General features: G+C 38.9%; 1 protein-coding gene across 2 annotated transcripts in view; it reads right to left on the minus strand.

The window, feature by feature from the left end:
• Positions 1-6,409: 6,409 nt before the first annotated feature.
• The window catches only part of CMC2 (C-X9-C motif containing 2), a 47,106-nt gene continuing 32,690 nt past the window's right edge, over positions 6,410-20,825 (minus strand). For both annotated transcript variants that reach the window (XM_074968817.1, XM_074968818.1), the window contains exons 3-4: positions 14,498-14,569; positions 6,410-6,642 (exon numbers count right to left, since the gene is read on the minus strand). In XM_074968817.1, coding sequence (XP_074824918.1) covers positions 6,556-6,642; positions 14,498-14,569 — 159 coding nt within the window. In that variant the 3' untranslated portion in view covers positions 6,410-6,555. The remainder of the gene's footprint in view (positions 6,643-14,497; positions 14,570-20,825) is intronic.

The following is a 20,825-nucleotide window of genomic DNA, read 5'->3' on the forward strand; positions in this document are numbered from 1 at the left end:
TGTGATTATAGCCACTTTAAAATTAGTGCAGTTTGGGTATAAAATACTTTATGATGGGTATATTACCAGTGATGCTAGAATTCAAAAGCAAATTTATAGCTTCCAAGGCCAGAAGCGACCACTGTGAACATCTAATCTCACCTCCTGTACAACACAGATTCATAGAACTTCCCCAAAATACTCCTAGGGCATATCTTTTAGAAAAAATCCAATCTCAATTTAAAAATGGTCAGTGATGAAGAATCCTTGATAAATTGTTCCAATGGTTAATTACTCTCGCTATTAAAAATGTGTGCCTTATTTCCAGTCTGAATTTGTCTAGCCTCAACTTCCCAGCCATTGGATTGCATTATACCTTACTCTGCTAGACTGAAGAGTCCATTATTAAATATTTGTTCCGCATGTAGATACTTATACACTGTAATCAAGTCACTCCTTAACCTTCTCTTTGTTAAACTAAATAGATTGAGCTCCTTGAGTCTACCACTGTAAGGCATGTTTTCTAAATCCTTTAATCATTCTAATGGCTCTCCCCCATGCACCCTCTCCTATTTATCAACATCTTTGAATCGTGGACATCAAAACTGGACAGAATACTCCTGCAGTGGGCGCACAAGTGCCAAAAAGAGAGGTAAAATAACTGTCTACTCCTACTCGAGTCCCATTTATGCATCCAGTATTTATGAAATACAGTAAAATATTCTATATGAGCTTTAGCTGCAAGTGATGAAAAAAGTTATAATATCAAAAGGGACTTTGGATAGTTTTTCAATTCATAGCGATAGGTTATAATATCAACCAAGCACACTGTCTGAGGGGGTTTGAAAGTCTGGGATGTGTTGTATTAAAAACCAGATATAACTATTTTTGCAATGTACGCTAGACTACAGTTTTATCCCAAATATAAAATCATAGATAAAAACAAGTGCAATGCAGATGAACTATAGAATGACCTTGTATGTCTGAATGAGCGTTACAACTAGTGCAACAAGTTCAAGCGGCCTGTTAAAATACTCTTGAAAATATTCCAATCAGATAGGAGCTCCTGTATTCTATATACATAAGGACTACTTCCAAAATACCCTTATATAGTTGCTCTGATGCCAGTTCATTTAAAAAAATTAAAAAATAACAATCAGAGTTTAGATCTTCTATCCTTGCCAAACAGAAAGGAAAGGAGCATTTATAAAGTTAGGGTTGTTTATCAACAGTTATATTATTTGCATGGTGGTAGCACTTCGTGTCTCCAAGCCATGTATCACAGCACCATTGTGCTCGGCGCTGTAAAATAACACAGTTGCAGGACAAGAGCTGAGGATGACAAAGTTCAACTAAAGTTACTTATTCTACTAGTGTTACTTGGAGTGTCAAGTAGACTAAAAAGACAAGGAGGTAGAAAATAAAGCATGATTGTGTGAATGGGTTTGGGCATCGATTATTAATCTCAACCAAGAATTTTATTTAACACACACAAAAAAAAAACCCAGAATGCTTCAAGGTGCAGACAAATTAAAAAAAATACAGACTTTCAAATTACAAAGGAATACATGAGGGGCAGCATCTATGTTTAAATATTCAAGCGTCACCACTGAAAGGGATTCACCTGTGTTACCAACAGTGGCTAGAATGTACAAGCTTGATTTTCAACCTTTTTAAAAACTCTCCCCAGTCTAAAAATAGGAAAAGGTTTCAGGCCCCCCAGGCTAGCCATCAAAAGAGGTTGGGTGTGATACCCTTAGACCTGATTGTGACCCCTGAGTTGCGAGTCCATCATGATCAGTGCTTAGGACAACAGGACAGGAGATATAAATTCTTGGTGGATCAAAAGAAGAGCTGCTCCCGGCTTCTCCATCCCCCACGACTCCTCTTTGTGCTTAGGGGGCTGTGTATCTCCTGAGCAGTTCATACCCCCTAAAGTGCCCTTCTGGCTGGGGCCTGGGAACCCCATGAGGGCTTCTTCCCCCCAGCTCCTCGAGCAACTGCCAAGATTTCCACAAGTAATTGTGGGTGCCTGGTTTGTATGAAAAGGGCTGGACTTGTGGGGGTTGGGGAAAGGGGTGTTGAGCCCTTGCTTTATCAATAGGCCCCTTTTGTGGGGGATGTCTCATGTTGGGACCCCAAAACTGAGGCATCATAACTCACTCATCACTGCTGAAGGCCTTGGCCACTTGCTCTAGGTTCACTGGGGCTGGAACAGTCACCTCCCCGTCCCCACTTATTCTGGGTCTCTGCCTTCCCAACCAATTCAGTTCACCCCCAACATCATTTTCCCCTTGCAGTGCCCTGACTTAGACTGGGAGTCAGGAGGAGATGGGGTGCTCCTGCGTTGCCTGGATAGGCTACAGGCTGTGGCTGCTGCTGGGCTCAGGGAGCTGCCCTCAACCCCTTGGAGCCCGGGCTAGGCTACTGCTGTCAGGCTTCAGTCTGGCCTCACCTCTCCCCCTTGCTGGTCCGCAGCTGTGGCCAGCTGGGCTGTACAATGTACTAGTGACCATGAAGCGACGCTGTTGTGCAGCTCTCCGGCGCAGCTGCAGCCACACAGAACACAAGGTGAGGTAGAACAGGAGCAGCCAGCCCAGCAGAGCAGAGAAGTGAATGATCAAAATTAATCACACTGGTTATGGCTCAGACTAGATTTTGACTGTTTCAATAGGTTTCTGTAGCTACAGCTCTCGAGATGGGGCGGGGTGAGTATTACTGTCCAAGAACGGCAGCTTGGAATTTGCTTTCAAGTAGAGAGCCCTTAGTTCAGGCTGTGGTCAGTTATGCCCAAGTAATGCCCCACTGTTAGGGACTGTTGGTTAAATAGTTATTAGACAGCAGGCTGTAGGGTTTTCTGAGTCCCAAAACTTTATTTTTTTAATAGCCCTAACACTACACAAACAAGCCTCAGGTGAATGCAGTAGCAGGGGAAGTGCATGTAACTTACAACTTGTGTCAGTATACCTAATGTTCCAATTAACTAAGTAGCAATGCTTCAGCAGTGATAAAAAGGTCCAGCAAAAGACTCCTGGCACCACTGAAGAGCACTGTAAGGAAAGAAGGTACGTTGCTGCGGTTGAGTAGTCAGTATGCTAGGAATGTTATTTCTAGTGCAGTATATAACCATTCCCCCTGCTTTATCTTCCTTCATAGCCCATCACAGACATTGCTGTCAATTACCTCAGACACTAGCTAGAAGCACATGTAATAAACCAAGATTATATACCTACCTTAGGTGATCAGTCACTGTGACACTAAATGTTTTTAGTAAGCTGTGTCAATCAAAGCCTGTCTACAGATATATGTATGGCAACTGGTTTAGACAGAAGCTGTTTTGTTTCTAAACAAAACTATTTTTGACATTTAAATGGCACAAGCAAGTGCAATCCACACTACTGAAAGAGCTATATTTTACAGTATAAAAATCCAGTATGTTGCAGTTTAGTAGCTATGACTTGTCTTTTGCATACCTATTTCTCTGGAAGGATAATCTTTTCAGTTCCAAAAGATATTTCTAGCAGATTTCATTATAACAACAAAACTGTACAGCAGCACGGTGGCAAAGCCTCCATCACCATGTTAAAATTCTAAATCAGATGTGGTGCTCTTCCTTTCAGTCTTTAAAGCAAAGAGATGAACATCTGAGGGGACAGAGAGAATCATTTGCAAGTGGCAACGTACTATCTAACAAGTTGTGTTTGGAAAGTATTCCAATTACCATTGAAGGACTGCGTTTCAAAACACCAATTTGTAAGGAAATAACTGTATAATGAAAACAAAAGTGCACAGTTGATCAAAATGTGGAAAATAACCGTATCAAGATGGCTCTGGAGAAGTAATTAGTTCTGCATTTTGCATATTTAATCAAAATCAACAAAATGATCTTGCCCCATGTTGTCACGGGTGAAGGTCAAGCCTAGTTTTCGTCATGTTTTTATACAAATGCAGTAGTGTCTTCATGGCAAATAGATGGCTCATAATTTCTGGGATTAAAGGCAAACAGTTAAACTACCAGTTTCACACAACCAAAAGAGCACTTCTGATCTTTCAGCATATTAGTGTTATATTGAGAACTAGATTGTTTTTTGGGAAGCAACAGTGTGGGGGGGGAAAGGGGCGCGCTTTTATTCAGTTTCATAAACAGGAAATATTTTATAGTTTAATTATTTGTTAGTGATTGTAATACATTAGCCCCTATGAGACATACCCAGCTTCTCACAGTGTATTCAGCTACTTTTCCCTGAGCCAAAAAGCAAATTACCAGATTATAGGTGCTTAAATACTGTACTGGGGACGAATTTTGTGAAACCATCAGCATGATCGTTTCTAGGTAATGAATCCTCGAAAAAATCCTTCTGCACAGTTACGTCTTTGAAATGTACCATGTTTTTAATCTAGTGATTTAAAAACAAAACAAAAAAGCCCGCACCATCCTACTGGTTAGAACCATAGGTCTGTCTCAGGCTTTGACGCCCTAGAAGTATTGTTGACTTTTTCAAAGAATAATTTTAAAGCAAGTGCAGTTTTCAGCCTAAATTTAGCAAAAGTATTTTTTCAACCAATTATAATTTTGAGTCACAGCAACATGGCTTTTGGGGGTTGGTGTGAGTTTACAGACCCTTTAAGGTGTTGGCTTAACAGTCCATTTGCCACACAAGAAGTTCAGTTGGGCAACATTCCCTGCACTGTCCATTGAACACCTAATCGTGGTAACCCCTCTGGAAGTGAGGCAATAGTTCAGGTTCCATGAACAGTCACACTTTTCTATATATTCAGTGGCTAGTAGCTTTTGTGATGGGAATGCTTATCTACTGGGAACTTGACAGAGCAATCTGATAATTTACTCTTCACACCCTGAACAGGATTTGAAATGCAACTTGCAGGTGACATGCTCCACATTAGTTACAAATAATCAGCAATTCTAATGAGAAAAACTGCCAGAAATAATTGGTATGCATCTTATTTCCAGTGGACATCAATAAAATTGAGTGCATAATTTAGATTTATAATTCTGAAATCCATTAACTGTCCAGACAGATAACACTTGTATTTAAATGAAGTGGGTTATGTTTTTTCTTTAAATGAAGAGGAATACTTCAAGTCGGTCAGATTTTGCTATCCCATTTTCTCCCTCAATCCTATCTATTCTATGTATTCCACACTATTTTGAATGAACACTGAATTTCATACTAGTCTACATCATATGTACTGTCAAATGTCCTTTTAAAATGCAGAGGTGCCAGCATTAAACAACACTAGACTATTGAAGGCATTTCATTAAAGTGGCGCAGAGTTTTACCAAAGTCTATAAATAACACATCAGAAATACTTACATTACAAAGATTTATAATTATAATATGCATAATTTCTAACTTTCCAGCTGCATGTTTTAGCATTTTTTCATACTCCTTTAATCATTCCTAGGGTGTGCACCAAATAATGCTAAATATTTTATGTACATCTTTTTCTCAAGAATGTCACCTGATTTTCATGAAGTTGGCTCAGAATCAAGGGGCCTAAAAATTCATGTCCAACTGTGCACGATGTCTGTGTGCGCTATTACCATTATTGCCTGGAGAAAGAGGACATTGCCTGGAGAAAGGGGACAATGATTTCAGGCACACTTAGAGTGTAAGAAATTAAACCAAAAGAATTTGTAGGATTTATAAATTTTATTTATACATGGGCCAAGGCTTCTAGGGCCAAGGTTTCTAGGGCCCCATACGGCAGGACCCAAGGATTGGTATGCAACCTTTATCCTCCACAAACAGCCTACCAGCATGCAGGTCACATCCTAAGGGTCTGTGTATAGCTGCAGCCTGCCAGCCACACATAGGTCACACTGTGGTTTTCCCCAGCCTTAGTCACCACTTGCAGGGTGACCCCAACACATTCCAGTCCCAGATTTCCCCCCAAAACGTGCATTCTGCACTGTCTAGCCCTCTCCTGGGCAGTCCAGATACATTAGGTCCATTGTCCCTCTCAGGGGACCAATATACAACAGTTTGCTACCCAAAATGGAGTTACCCAGACACAGTTCACAGTACTGGATTAGTTTTGATTAAAGAATAAAACAAATAAATTTAACTACAAGAAGATAGTCAGGAGAAAAAACTTTCTCAAGCTGACTTGTTTTTTAAAAGGTAGAGAAAAAACACTTGAGACATACACTGTACATGAACAACATTAAAAAGATGATGAAACCTCAGGTTAAGATTTTTTGTCCAGTTTATTTTACTTAAAGGTCCCAGCTTATAACTTGTCTTGTATTAGGAGCCCAACAACAGAACATGCTTATTATTTTTATTTAACTCTGTTTTCCTCTCAAACTGTAAGTATTGTTTGCACTATGGCAACCCTAGAAATATCAGTTATATTCCACTAAATCTCTCGCCAAACAATTAAAGTATCTTGTCAGCAATAAGTGTAAACTTCAGCAATTTTTATTACAAACATTAGCAGTTGAGTAAATAGCTTTTTATATCCAAGTGCATAGAAGCCAAAACAAGATATGTTCCTTCAGCTTTCAGCCAAATGTCCATATGATGTATAGCTATCCAGCTGCAACATAGGTCAGCTCTCAGAGTGTTTTGAAGCATTAGTGAGCCTCTGCCGCATCTCTTCAGCATGTGCCCTGCTCTTGGCTCGGTTTTCTTGGTACTGGAAAACAAGGAAATAAATTAATAATAAATAAATTATGTCACTGAATTTAAAATGAAGTGCAAGTTTATCACTTGCAAGAAAACAAATGTTTTTGCTTGACAAATTATTAGGGCTGTCAAGCTATTAAAAAAATTAATTGAGCGATTAATCGCACAGTTAAACAACAATAGAATACCATTTATTTAAATATTTTTGGATGTTTTCTACATTTTCAAATATATTGATTTCAATTACAACACAGAATACAAAGTGTACAGTGCTCACTTTGTATTTATTCTTGATTACAAGTATTTGCACTGTAAAAAAAATAGTATTTTTCAATTCACCGAATACAACTACTGTAGTGCAAAAGTTGAAAGTTGAACAAATGTAGAATTATGTACTAAAAACCGCATTCAAAAATAAAACAATGTAAAATTTTAGATCCTGCAAGTCCACTCAGTCCAACTTCTTGTTCAGCCAATCGCTCAAACAAGTTGCAGCAGATAATGCTGCCCGCTTCTTGTTTACAATGTCACCTGAAAGTGAGAACAGGCATTCGCATGGCACGGTTACAGCCAGCGTCACAAGATATTTACATGCCAGATGCGGTAAAGATTCGTATGTCCCTTCATGCTTCAACCACCATTCCAGGAGACATGCGTCCATGCTGATGACGGGTTCTGCTCGATAACAATCCAAAGCAGTGCAGACCGACGCATGTTCATTTAATTATCTGAGTCAGATGCCACCAGCAGAAGGTTGATTTTCTTTTTCGGTGGTTTGGGATCTGTAGTTTCCACATCGGAGTGTTGCTCTTCTAAAACTTCTGAAAGCATGCTCCACACCTCATCCCTCTCAGATTTTGGAAGGCACTTCAGATTCTTAAACCTTGAGTCGAGTTCTGTAGCTATCTTTAGAAATCTCACATTGGTACCTTCTTTGTGTTTTGTCAAATCTGCAGGGAGTGTTCTTAAAATGAACACCATGTGCTGCTATAAAATCCTATTGCTTTTATCAGTTTACAGTGCAAATATTTGTAATAAAAAATACACTTATTTCAATTACAACACAGAATACAATATAAATGAAAATGTACAAAAACATCCAAAATATTTAATAAATTTCAATTGGTATTCTATTGTTTAAGAGTGCTATTAAAACTGTGATTAACTGTGATTATTTTTAATCGCGATTAATTTTTTTTAGTTAATTGTGTGAGTTAACTGTGACTAATCGACAGCCCTACAAATTACGTTTGCATTGACAAAATTATTTTCATTATTTCATGTTTTTATTGACTCATTTACTTTAAAATTAACAAAGGGTCTGTTTCATAAAAAAAGAGCATTTTTCTCTGTCTGAAATGAGTACAAAAACTGAATAACAATTCTAGTAAGAGTACAGCATACATGCTTATGGGGAAAACTTATCTACCAAGCCAACTCATGGATGAGAAATATAGCTATCTTTGGATCATGAAGATACTTAAAGAGGTGCACCTGTATAGAATGTAAGCACCATGCCATGGCACTGCTCTAGAAAATTCCTCTCTAATGCTAAGATGTCCAGGATGGCTCCTCTACTTTCTGCATCTACATGAAGTTGTCCTCTTTGTAACTTAAGTATCTGTGATCCACACATATCTGCATTTCTAAACCAAAAAGATAAGAGAGCTTTATGCTCCTACTGGTATATTTTGTCAGACAGATGATGGTTATAAATTAGGCTTGGAAAGATTAGATTTTTATTGGTAACTGTCGGGAAACATCCATTTCACCACACAAACAGGTTGATGAAAAAAATTATTTTCACTGATAACTGAAATTTAGAGATAGGCAAAGTAACAAAAATACTGTTGGAGCACTTAGTCTGATTTTAAAATATTTACTTTTTATATCTGGACATGTGATGATGACAATTTGTGTTTTGTTATAAAGCTTTAACTTTTTGAATCTCAAACTACATTGTCATTAAATAATTACTGTCTGACCCCTACCTCAATTTCCTGCAACTGTGAAAATTTAAGTCGAATAAAAAAAATGCTTAAAAATAAACATTGTTATGATCTTCCAAAAATCACTAAAAACAATCTAATTCCACCTAGCCTAGTTATAATGTTCCTTTAGCAGCCCAATGGCTGAGCAACACATTCCCTCACAGCATTTTGGACATTAACAGGAGCCAGCCCGCTAGAACACGCTATATTAACAGAACCTCCCCGCAATGACATCTAAAGCCTTGTTTTCAGCTTAAAGGATCCAATGATCATGACCAGATGCCTGACAATGTCCCATTCCAAAAAATCAAATTGAAATAACCCCATGAAGTTCATGAAGTCTGGAACAAATGCACAAGAGATTTGGTCATCTTCAGTGTCTTGGATGACCACAACAGATAGTCTTGGTAACTAACATCAGAACTGGCAAGAGCTCAGTAAACTCAGGTAGGAACTTGTAGCCTACACGTAATTCAAATTTCATTTTATTCCAGAACATTCATTCACATTTAAATAAATCCCAGACATGTCTGATGATATGGCACAAGTAAGACCACACCTAGAACACTGTGTACATTTCTGGGTACCCCAGCGCACAAAGATTTGATACATTTCAGGAAAGATCATCATCATCGAAAGATTGGGGGGTTGGGACAGGAGTGGCAAGGCATTAGATATAATTTCTTCATAAATCAAAACAGCATCATTTAGCACAATTACAAAAAACCACGTAAAAGTGATAGTTCTCTGAATATCTGAAAAGTATGAACACCAAAAAGGGGGAAATTGATTAGGATGACTAAAGGAGCATAGTAGAAAGAAAGTGAACAAAGGAAACTTTCCCTTATTCAGCCCACACTTTCTTAACAGGTCCTCAAAGGTCTCAATAGAGAAAGACTCAACTGTGCAATAGTCTGCCAAAGAAGTGATGAAAACCCTTTCACTTGAGGGATTTCATACTAGATTAGACAATGTACTGACAAATATACTTTTGGGGACAATCTTCAGCATTAATAGGAGTCTGGACAACTTGACTTAGGTCTTTTCCATCACTGTTTTCTACAATTGGGCCCAAACTATTTTTATTTTCATGTTAAATTTTGAAAAATGCAGTCTCTGTTAAGCAATTGCCTGTATCTGCAAAGCTTTTCTAACTTTCAAAGAGTAACAAATTGTTTACTGCTACAGGAGTTTCCATACAGCTGTAAGTCTAAGTATTGCCAGTTTTGTGTTATACATTTTAAAAGCATATCCACAGGGGGTTCCTGACTACCAATACCTAATTAGAAAGTGCTTATAGTAAAATGTTTTTTATATTTCTTAAACTCAGCCCTGGTCTACACTAGACAATTAGGTCATTCTAGCAACATTGGTCAGGGCTGTGAATAATCCGCACCTTCCCGAGCTGTGTAGTTAAGCTGACCTAAGTCCCTGTGTAGACAGCACTAGGTCAATAGAGGAATTCTTCCAATTGACCTAGCTACTGCTCTTGGGGAGGTGGATGTCCTACGCCGACGGGAGAATCCTTCCCGTTGGCATAGGAAGCGTCTGCATTGATGTGCTACAACACCACAGCTGTGCCGCTGTAGTGTTTTAAATGTAGACAAGCCCTCAGACAACAGTGAAAATCAGTGCAGCTAAAAGCCACTATACAAGTTATTCAAGTCTGCAGTTACTGAATATTTTTGTTTGTGAAAATAAACTATGTGCAAAGCTCTCGTCTAAAGGCCCTATCTAAGGAACTCTGTACACCTCACAGCTCCTGCGTGGCATGAGACATTAGTTCTCCTCTCAATATTAAATCAGATATCTTTAAAAAAAAGGCATTGATGACATATTTGCTATGGATTTCATATCAGAGGCAACAGCTACTCTTCACCTAAAGGAAAGCACAAGTGTGATATTTAAACAAATTTCTTTTCCAATATAAACACACACTGGGTGTCAAGGGCCAATAAAAAAAAATATATAATTTTCTTTGGATGCAGTCCTTAGGAAGAAGGATCCTCCCAGAATTTGCCTCCACAACTAGTACTGCAGCAATAGGTCTTAATAACAAAAGCATTTTGGTTTGCCCCAATATAAGATTTTGATTAAAGTGAAGTGCATTTATAACAACACAAAACATCACACTGACTTAGATAATATTACATGCAAGTGATATTTGAACAGTTTCAAATCACTTCATACATGATTTCTCCTTGTGTAAGATGTATATTCCATTCACAAACGTCAAGGGACTAACACAGCTTCCTAAATGAACTAAGACTAGTACCAGAAGAGTTACATTTTAAAAAGCCAACAATGTTTGAGTAAATTTGAAAGATTTTGAAAATAGAAAAATGGGCCTACTTTATGACAGAACATTGCTTTTTACACCTGGCTACCACCGAGGAAATCATGGACCCAGACCTCATTTGAAATCAACAAAACTCCAACCCCTCTCCAATACTAAAGAAAACTATGGCAAATACTATTCCCTCACCTCAAGTACATACATCTTTATAGCATATGGTTTATATTGAGCTTCCCATCATTTTATGTTATTTGTATTTTTGCTTGAGAAGAGAAGCTTTGTTCTGTACATTGTTCCTGTTACTATATGCTTATGATTCATGTTGATAAGACACAAGAAAAAAAATACTATTCTCTGGTATAGTACTTAGATTCTGCTGGTTCTAAAGTACATACTCATTCACAAATGGGCTTTTTTTTTGTTTTTTTCCCCCCATGTATATTCACAATAGTCGTTTCAAATAAGATATTTTGAAATTGCTAACTGATTACACCAGCAAGCCTTTGACCCTTTCAGGGTGCTACAGTTACACTATTATATCACTGTAGCCATAATTTAAGGGAGCAGATACTTCACAGCCTTTTTTCTTTCAATGGAAGAAAAAATTAGAATTGTACTGGAAGATTGGTAAATTATAGACCTCAGTTGACCTGTGTGTAACCTTTACATTGCAATGCCTCTTGACATACCTTTAATCCGGCCAATTCAATTGTATGTGAGTATCAAAGGGATGTTAAATTGGCTGGGAGACATCAGCCCATTCACCGATGTTGATAAAAAAAATCAAGGAAAATATTGTTTGAATGTTTACATCTGTCTATATCCTATATTCAATTAGCCTTAAGATCAAAGATGAATATACACTGCATGGAACTATTGACTATTTCTTGTATTGTCCTCACTTATCTGTCCATGTTTTAATGAATGGCCAGCAATTGCCTAATGTAAATCGGTATAACTGAACTATTTGTGTATGCATGAGAAGTAGGTAGTTAACTTCAAACCAGAGGTTGTTGGTTTAACAATGGAGACTCACAAACTGTCTGCATTACCTATTCTTCGTCAGAGAAAAACCCATGCTGTGGCAGTAACTCACTGAGCTACTTTCAACTACAAATACTGGACCATTGGAACAATCCTGCTATCTCTGATTCATTTCTGGACTGCTTGAACTCTGGCAGGGAGAGTTCTAAGCATATGGACAGAGATTCCTGGAATTGATTTTTGGGAAGCCCTAAGGACTTATGAAAAGGATTCTAAACAACTCTATATCTATGCTTTAATCTCTTTAATAACTCAACTGATTAAGAAAAGAAATCTTTGGTTAGTTTGCTAAGGAGTGGCTAACAGCTGTTTCTGGTGAGATCCTAAAGTATCCAGCGACTTGGGGTGAGTGACTGGTCTTTTGGGACTAGAAGAACCTAATGTGTGGTGTTTTTTGGGTTTAATAACCTTACATCATACAGTCCAGGTTGTCTGGATGACGATAAGGGGCTGGAATGCTAAGGAGGCTGTATGTGACTCGGTGGTAAAACTAATATAGTGATCCAGGGGTACACTTTTGTTACTGGCTTGGTAAAATCTAACTGTAGAATATACCACCAGTTTGGGTGTGTCTGTCCTGTTTTCTGACAGCTTGTCCTGAGTTTGGCATTCTTAGCTGTGATCCACTCTAGGCCCATGACAATATCTATTCTTATTTTTCAGTTTTATTTCACTGAGTTTGTATTATAGTTTGAGAAGGTTTTCTAAAGCATGCCATTAGAGTTCAAGCAGATGAAGTGGCATTCTCACAGATTGATAATGTAGGGCAAGCTATTCTGGCTGTTCAGCATTTGGCTTTTCAAAGCCACATTTTCAGAACATGGCCACTAACTTAGCACATACAACTCTGCGTTTGCACAATTCTGCATTCTATCATTTGACACACACAAATTCTGAATATACCAGTTCTCTCATCCAGGCATAACGTTACAAGTGTAAAGATCAGAGTGGATCCTGTTGTGATAACTGGGCCTACAAATTTACCCTAATTGTAAACTCAAGTGTAAAGAGTATATGAAAGTTCATAAATGTTACAATAACTTATAACAACAAATGTTAATAGAAAGTAAGTCAAGTAGCTTTCAATAATGAATGTTATAAACAGATGCAAGGGAACCAGACAAAGACTAAATTAATCTAAACAAAAAAATGACCCCAAATTTGGATCACAAGCCTACCCTGCATCTCCATGAGGTATGCCAAGTTTCAAAACTAGCTGAGTAACCATGCAGGTTTTGGAGCACTCAGACTCATCCTTTAAACAGAAAGGGCTTCTCAACCCTGACTACCGGAGAGTTGGTGCTCCACTGTGATTATTAACTAAACTTTTTCATTTTTCTTTTATCTGCAGTACAGTATTGTAATGAGCAGCGTCCTGAGCAGGAATGTTATACCTATAGGAATCACTTAAGGCCCAATTCTGCGACTCACTGAATAGTTCCCTGAAGCTAATAACTCATGTTAAGTCGTGCTTGACAGACAGAACTTGGTTGTTACTGTTTCATGTTGTATAATGCACAAATAGGAATCCTATGAAAAGCAAATCCCAAGGAAATTGGCTTTATTTTTATTTTTTTTTAAGCAGGAACAATCTGTGAATTGTTAATCAGTTTCTGTTTGGAAGCATTTTATTCTGTTAGAGACGTGTGGGGGGCAGGAAGGGTATTACATATCTACCTACTTTTGGATCTCTAGAAAAGGCTCCTGCCTTTGGTTTAAAAAAAAAACAAACAAACAACATGGGAGTGGAAGAGGCACTATTTCTTTTGAACATGTCGTCACAATGACTTCTGTTTTCATGTGCACAAGAGCTGCATTAACATTTCTGCTGAAGAGCGACTAACGTACTGTCAAGCTTAAAAACACTTACAAAGCAAGCAAGCAACAGTGCAACTGCCAAACAGGAGTGTTAACGAAAGAGACCTTTCCGGGTGATATACGGAATGGAAAAAAATACTATAATTATTTGTGAACCAAAAAGTACATAATGTACTTCTAGGCTATTTAACAGTGCTGCTAACCCAAAGTAAGGGTAGCAAGATAGCAAACAGATAATTGCTGATTCAATTTTATGGAAGAATGAATAATATTCTAAACTTTACTTACTGGTGATTTTAACCAGTGCTTTATATAATATCAGAGTCTACATTTAACTGAAAAAGTATCCAAGTTAGGCCACTATCCTGCAACTGGATCCACAAAGGTGGACATCTATGCCCTTATGGCACTCTGTTGGCTTCAGCAGCATTCTGCGCGAGCTCAGAGGTGTGTCCACAGGGATCCATTTTCAGGATTGGAGCCTACTACTGATTACAGAAATAAGACTCCTGGCAGAGGACTTTGATTCGGTATCCTTGCACAGATGGGTCACAGCCTGGTCTCTCACTTTGCACATACTATTTTCCATGCACAGACCTTTGTCACAACAAATTGTATACTAGATAAAAAGGACACAACTGCACTGTTGCTATCCACTTTAATATAACCTTTGAAAACTTTAACTATTTCAGTTACACTTTAAGTTAGTACCTTACCTCCTTCTTTAAGCATTTCCGCATCTCACGGTCAAGGTCATTGCAGTGGCCAAAAAATCTCAAAAAGTTGTGCTAAGTATTTATGGGAGAGAAAACACAATTTGTCATGTTATATAATTCAAAGTTTCTGCTTGAAAAGCATTACAGCTTCTTAGAAATTTATTTGTAGCTTATATTGTGTTCTATTCTTCCTTTCACTTCCTCTCTTGTAGAAAAGTCGTTTTGTAATGGATTTGATTTTTTTTTTTTTTTTAAGGTGTGCTGAGTTTCAAGAGAATTTACTCTATCTAAAAATCAGAGCTACTTCTTTGGAAGTGTTGTTACTCGGTTAGGGTCCAAACTTTGGTGGTGCTTACCCTTCTATTTAGTTTACTGGGAGTTGTTCAACATGTGTTAGGAGGCACCCAACACATTTCAGGATCAGACTCTTAAATAAGATATACAAATTGAAGTCAGACACATGGCTCATTGGCAACATATTTAAAGCATGTACTTATTAACTTGAAGGCCAATTCTGTAATCTTTACTCACCAAACAGTATAGCTAATTTCAGTGGAACTGCTTGTGTGTGTAAAAGTCTCTGGAACAGATTCTTCTGACTAGAGACGGTTGCAACCATTGTGGAGGGGATGTGCTCAATCCCCAGGATAAGGCACAGTGTACACTGCTTCTCCTTCATAGCTCTAAGAAGTGTAAATCCAGAACTACAGTTTCAGATTAAACTGCATACCATCCTGGCCACATAAGAGTGTGCTGCTTGTCCAAAATATCTGCAGCTGCTATACAGAGGGAGACTGGTACTACAGAAGTGGCTATAACCCAGAAGAGAAGAGAAGGTAAGCCCCTCCAGCCTACCGTTCAGATCAGCCCTAATTTCCCATTTCACCACACCCATGACTTGAGACTGCATTCTCTCTGGTTAGGAGTCAAATCATGGCAATTTCTGAGGCTTCATATATATTTAAATCTTATCTCATTTCAAAGATACTAATAGGGAAACTATGGCCATTGTTCTGATTGGCTGTCTATAGCTGTCTTCCCCAAGTAAGTCAAGTGTCTGCCATTAAAGTAAGGCACCTAAAAGACAACACTTTTTGAAGCAATGTCACATCAGCCAAAGAACATTGTCCAAAAATATGCCCACACCTCCTAAAAGTGCCATTTTCACAGAATGATAATCAAGATGACAGTACCAAGTGGTTTGGCAGTAGAATGCTATATAAGACATCCAAATTACGCAAAAACCTACAAAAACTCAGATTCAAAAATACTTGCAGCTATAGGCTGGACTGAGTCTGCTTGGTCCACCGTGTGCAGAACACATCAGTAGCAAAATAGAACGTGAAGCAGGAAACAGAGTACAAAGAGGGTTTGGTACACAGGGATGGCTCTTAAAAAAAAAAAAAAAAAAAAAAAGACTGGTCTTTCCTGTAACTCCCTTTTTACCCCAGCTTCCTTACCCATGCCATTCAATATGGAGGTGCTATAAGGAGCACAGAAACTGAAAAAGTATGGCGAAGTCCATGGTATTTTAATGAAGAGCAATACATATCTGCTAAAGTTTAGTATGCATATATTAGCCTGTATATGAGTGGTATATAGAGACCATGTTAAATGTTAGTATAAATCACGTTAGTAATTAGTTTTACAAAAATCAGCTTCTATGAAGAAAAAATTTTGACTGTTGGACTCTAGGCTATTTAAAATAGAAACCAGACACTTGCTTCTCATTTAAATTGTACCAAATACTTTTATTTGCATTCCTGTGATTTATAAGCAAACATATGATTTATACATATGTGGGGTGGGATACCATTAATGTGTGTGTGAAATTTCAGCCAGAGTTACAAATGTCAGAGTTACAGACGCCTGGGAATAGGAGTGGGTAATGAAGGTGCTGACAGAGACTTCACTGTAGCAGTGCTATAGTTAATTAGTTTATACCTCTGTACTTAATAGGAGGACATCAGATGACACCACATGCAGCAATTGCATGTGATAAGCCCTCACTCTCCCCAATTTGTACTCTACTACAAGCAAATCATGTTTAAAAAGAAGGTTTTCATTTTTAACTAGTACAGACTTTGTTTAATTTGTAACAGAATATACCCTATATTTTCACTTTGATTTTTATGTGAGCTCTCATACCAGGCTTACGCCATTCTTCCCAAGGTGCACTGCTGCAAGCTATTATTCAACATGAATATTCTGCAGAGCATTTAAGATGCTGTAGTTCACTCACACTGTCACCTAAAGTCTCTTCCTTTCATATAAACATTTGGTTCACAGGGTTTCCAACTAAGAAATTTAGTTGACAGACAGAATTAATTCAATAAATTTGGAATGATAACATTTCCACAGAGCCTTATTTAGGGGGAGGGAAGGAATTTGGAAATATTCCACATAAGTGTGTTATGTTACAATACCCTCCACCCCATATATCCATGACATAATCCCTTTAGCAAAAGGAGTTCTCTTTCTTGTGAATCACATGAACATACCAATAGCCAACCCTCCCTGAATCTGTCCGCTCTGCAAATTGTTTAAGTAAAATATGAATGGGGAGGAAATGATATCCTGTTTGTGTCTGACTATCACAAGTGAACACCTCCACACACAAATGGTAAGAAAATTCATAGGTCATGACTGCAATTGTTACCCTTAACTCGACCCCTTTATGTTTAGAACTGGACACTACAGTTTCTCTCACCAGTATAAAATACCATAACAGCAAGCAACTCATCACACAGTATAAAAGGGCCAATATTTAGCACATAAATTAAGCCTTCGCAGGGATGTAAATTTGTTTTAGCATGGTAGTGCACTATTATAGTACCAGATAGTTGTTTACAGTATGTCAAAAATAGACAATATTTTACAAGTACAAAAATGTTATAAATTTACATTTATATTTAGATACAGTGCATCATCCAAGTGCAAACGTGTGCTTACTGTATATATGAACACACTTGGACACTAATTATCTCCCAGAGGCTTTTGTCTTCCTGAATTAGAAGAATTCAAAATTCATTTTTTAAAGTAAATATTACACTCCTCTGGCTAGTCTTTTAGTGTTAGCAACCATTTTTTCCAGTATGGGAAAGAGCTAAATTATTTCTAGTGAAGTAGCACAGAAATATTTCCATGCAGACACACTGATTGTCAAAGTTTCAGCCCAAATGTTTTACAACTTCTGTACAACCATACCTGCCCATTTAGAAATCCAAGCATCTATTTTGCAGTTAGCACATTTTAAGTGTGAAACAAAAAAAGGCTTTGAAAAAAACAAAAAACAAATACTGTTCAACTATTAACCACTGTAGTTTTTCTGACATGGTACAAAACATATTACAAAACTTCAGCACAGATTCATATTTTTGTATGTCTGTACATACTTTTGATTGAAACACATTAATACAGTACCTCCTCACTTAAAGTCATCCTGGTTAACATTGTTTCATGGCTGATCTATTAGAGAACATGCTCATTTAAAGTTGCGCAATGCTCCCTTATAACGTTTGGCAGCCGCCTGCTTTGTCCACTGCTTGCAGAAAGAGCTGCCCGTTAGAACTAGCTGATGGGAGCTTGGAACCAGGGTGGACCGGCAGCCTCCCCATCAGTTCCCCACTCTCCTAAGTTCTCTGTGCGGCAGCTTCCCAGCAGGCTATCAATTGCCGGGCAGTTCAGCTGTCCCACCCCCGCACTGCTGCGTGCTGCTCCTGCCCTCTGCCTTGGAGCTGCTCCTGGGAGCCTCCTGTCTGCTGTGCAAGGGGTTGGGGGAAGAGGGGTGCTGATGTCAGGCTGTCCCCACTCCACTCCTGTACCTCATCTCCACAGAGCTGGGGCGGAAGAAACACGACAGGGCTCAGGAGGGAGGGAGCTTGCTGGCAGCAGCTGCTGTCTCAACTTGCTGATGTACTTAAAAAGGCAGTGTACTTAGAGTGGTGTCAGCATACTTAAAGGGGCAATGCGTGTCTCTCACACATTGTGTGTATCTCTGTCTCTCTCTGCCATGCTGTCTCCCCTCCCTCCATTCCTGCTGCCTTGTAGAGTGTGAGGCTAATTAACAACGTGTTAACCCTTGAAGGCTCAGCCGAGTGCTAGTTCATCATTTAGCAGTAAAGCATTCCCTGGGAAATATCCCACCCTCTGATTCCATCACCTCAACCAAGCTTCACGATCATTGCTGTGTACAGTATTAAATGGTTTGCTTAAAACTTATACTGTGTGTGTGTGTCTTTTGTCTGGTAAAAAAAATTTCCTTGGAACCTAACCCCCCCATTTACATTCATTCTTATGGGGAAACTGGATTTGCTTAACATCGTTTCGCTTAAAGTAGCATTTTTCAGGAACATAACTACAACGTTAAGCGAGGAGTTACTGTATTAAAGGTAATCTCAGAATGTAGCAGTTGCAGCATATATCTCAGCCTTATTTAATTATAGCATGCAAGTGTGTGCTAGGTGCCTCACAACACAGATAAAGATTGCATGATCCCTGCCTGGAGGCGCTTACTAATTTCAGACACAATGCAACAAGGGGAGTTACAAGGCATAGAAAGAAGAACAGGGGTAACATCAATAAGATTATGTGCTTACTCAGTGAAGGCTAGTGTATAGCATGAAGGAATAACAAAGATATTTTTAAACATATAACTAAGATATGGGACTTATTTTATTTCTTGTAGGCATCATACAAGGACTGAGTCTTCAGGAGGGATTTTGGAGGAAAAATGGTAACAGCCTTATGGACCGGCTTGTGAAGTTCATTCTATTTGTTACTCCTGGGGGAATTCTACGCCAAAAAAATTTAAATTGTGCAAAATTCTACATATTTTGTCAAAACACCACAATATAATCACTCCAGTTTCAATTATTTTGGTAATTTATTTCAAAATACCTGTCAACAAGTATGTCAACAATACAGACAACAGCAAAAAAGATTCCCCCAGGAGTAGAGAGTTAAAGAAACCCCTACAACAACTCAGTTCCAGTTGTGGGGTACTGCAGAGGGCAGTGTGGGGTCCCCAGAGCGCAGACACCTGCATTCCCATCCCCCGAGACCCCAGGTGCAGGGCACCCCCTGGCCCAGTCACCCACACCCCCTTCCCCCAGAGCTGAGCCACAGGGCACTCTCCGGCGCAGAAACCAACCCCTTTCCCCTTCCCCACAGAGCCCAGCTGTGGGACAGTCCCCAGACACCAGCCTCCCCTCCCCACAGAGCCCAGCCATGGGGCAGCCCCCAGCCCAGGCACCAGCACTCCCAGAGCCTTTAGGATCTCTCCAGGGGACATGGTGTGGTGCAGCCTTGCCCTTCCTCACCCTTTGCCAGTGCTGGTTGGGTCTCCCAAGCCCTCTCCCATCCCCGGAGAATGAAGACCAAAGAGCATACAGCCCTCAGCCCCGCCATGCTGGGTGCTCCACTCTCTGCAAGCTGCATTCTGCAGAGTCCTGCAGCCCCTAGTGGTGGCCAGAAATTCTGCAGGAAAAACAGGGAATTCTGCAACATTCTGCATTCTACAGTGGCGCAGAATTCTACCAGGAGTAAAAATGTGTGTAGAAGAGCAGCAAGAAAGTATGGAGACAGCTGTGTGAGAGAAGTGGACAAAATGGGCCCCAAAGCTGGCAACACTGGCAGAACACAAAGTGTGACAGCAGTATGTGAAGGCTGCAGTAGCTGAATCTAGTGCCTACCTAGACAAAGGCAGAGTAATCTGGGGGTTAACATTTAGAAAGAAAGGGATAAACCAACAAATATATTAAAGAAAGAAAGAAAGAAAGCCATTTTAGCAAAAAATATTATTTCAATGGGAAAAATAAATAAAGCCAGAAAAAGATTAGAGGATGACTATTATCAGTCCTCTATGGGGGAGCACAATGAAAAAATGACCAGAAAAAGTGAAACCAGTGAAGAAGAAACTGCATGCCACAAGATGTCTGGACATGTTCTCTCCACAACAAACTTCATGCTCTTTCAGATTCATCTCCTTTAGTACATGTTTCCATAGATCTAGTATGAATTATTAATGGAGAGCAAGACATTGATAGGAAATTGTACTCTGTCTGCTTCCGGATATTGCAAATAAAAAGGGGGGGAAATGAGTAACATGAAGTTAGGATAAGAAAAATGTTTCATATGAATCTTCACAATTTCTCTTTAAGACTGCTTTCCTAAATTATTCTTGTTTCATAAGAGAACCTTTTCAGGTAATAACAAGGAGTCCGGTGGCACCTTAAAGACTAACAGATTTATTTGAGCATAAGCTTTCGTGGGTAAAAATCCCACTTTTTCAGATACATGGAGTGAAAATTACAGATGCAGACAAATA

The sequence above is a fragment of the Natator depressus genome, chromosome 12 (genome assembly GCF_965152275.1).
Source record: "Natator depressus isolate rNatDep1 chromosome 12, rNatDep2.hap1, whole genome shotgun sequence".
In the NCBI taxonomy this organism is placed as follows: Eukaryota; Metazoa; Chordata; order Testudines; family Cheloniidae; genus Natator; species Natator depressus.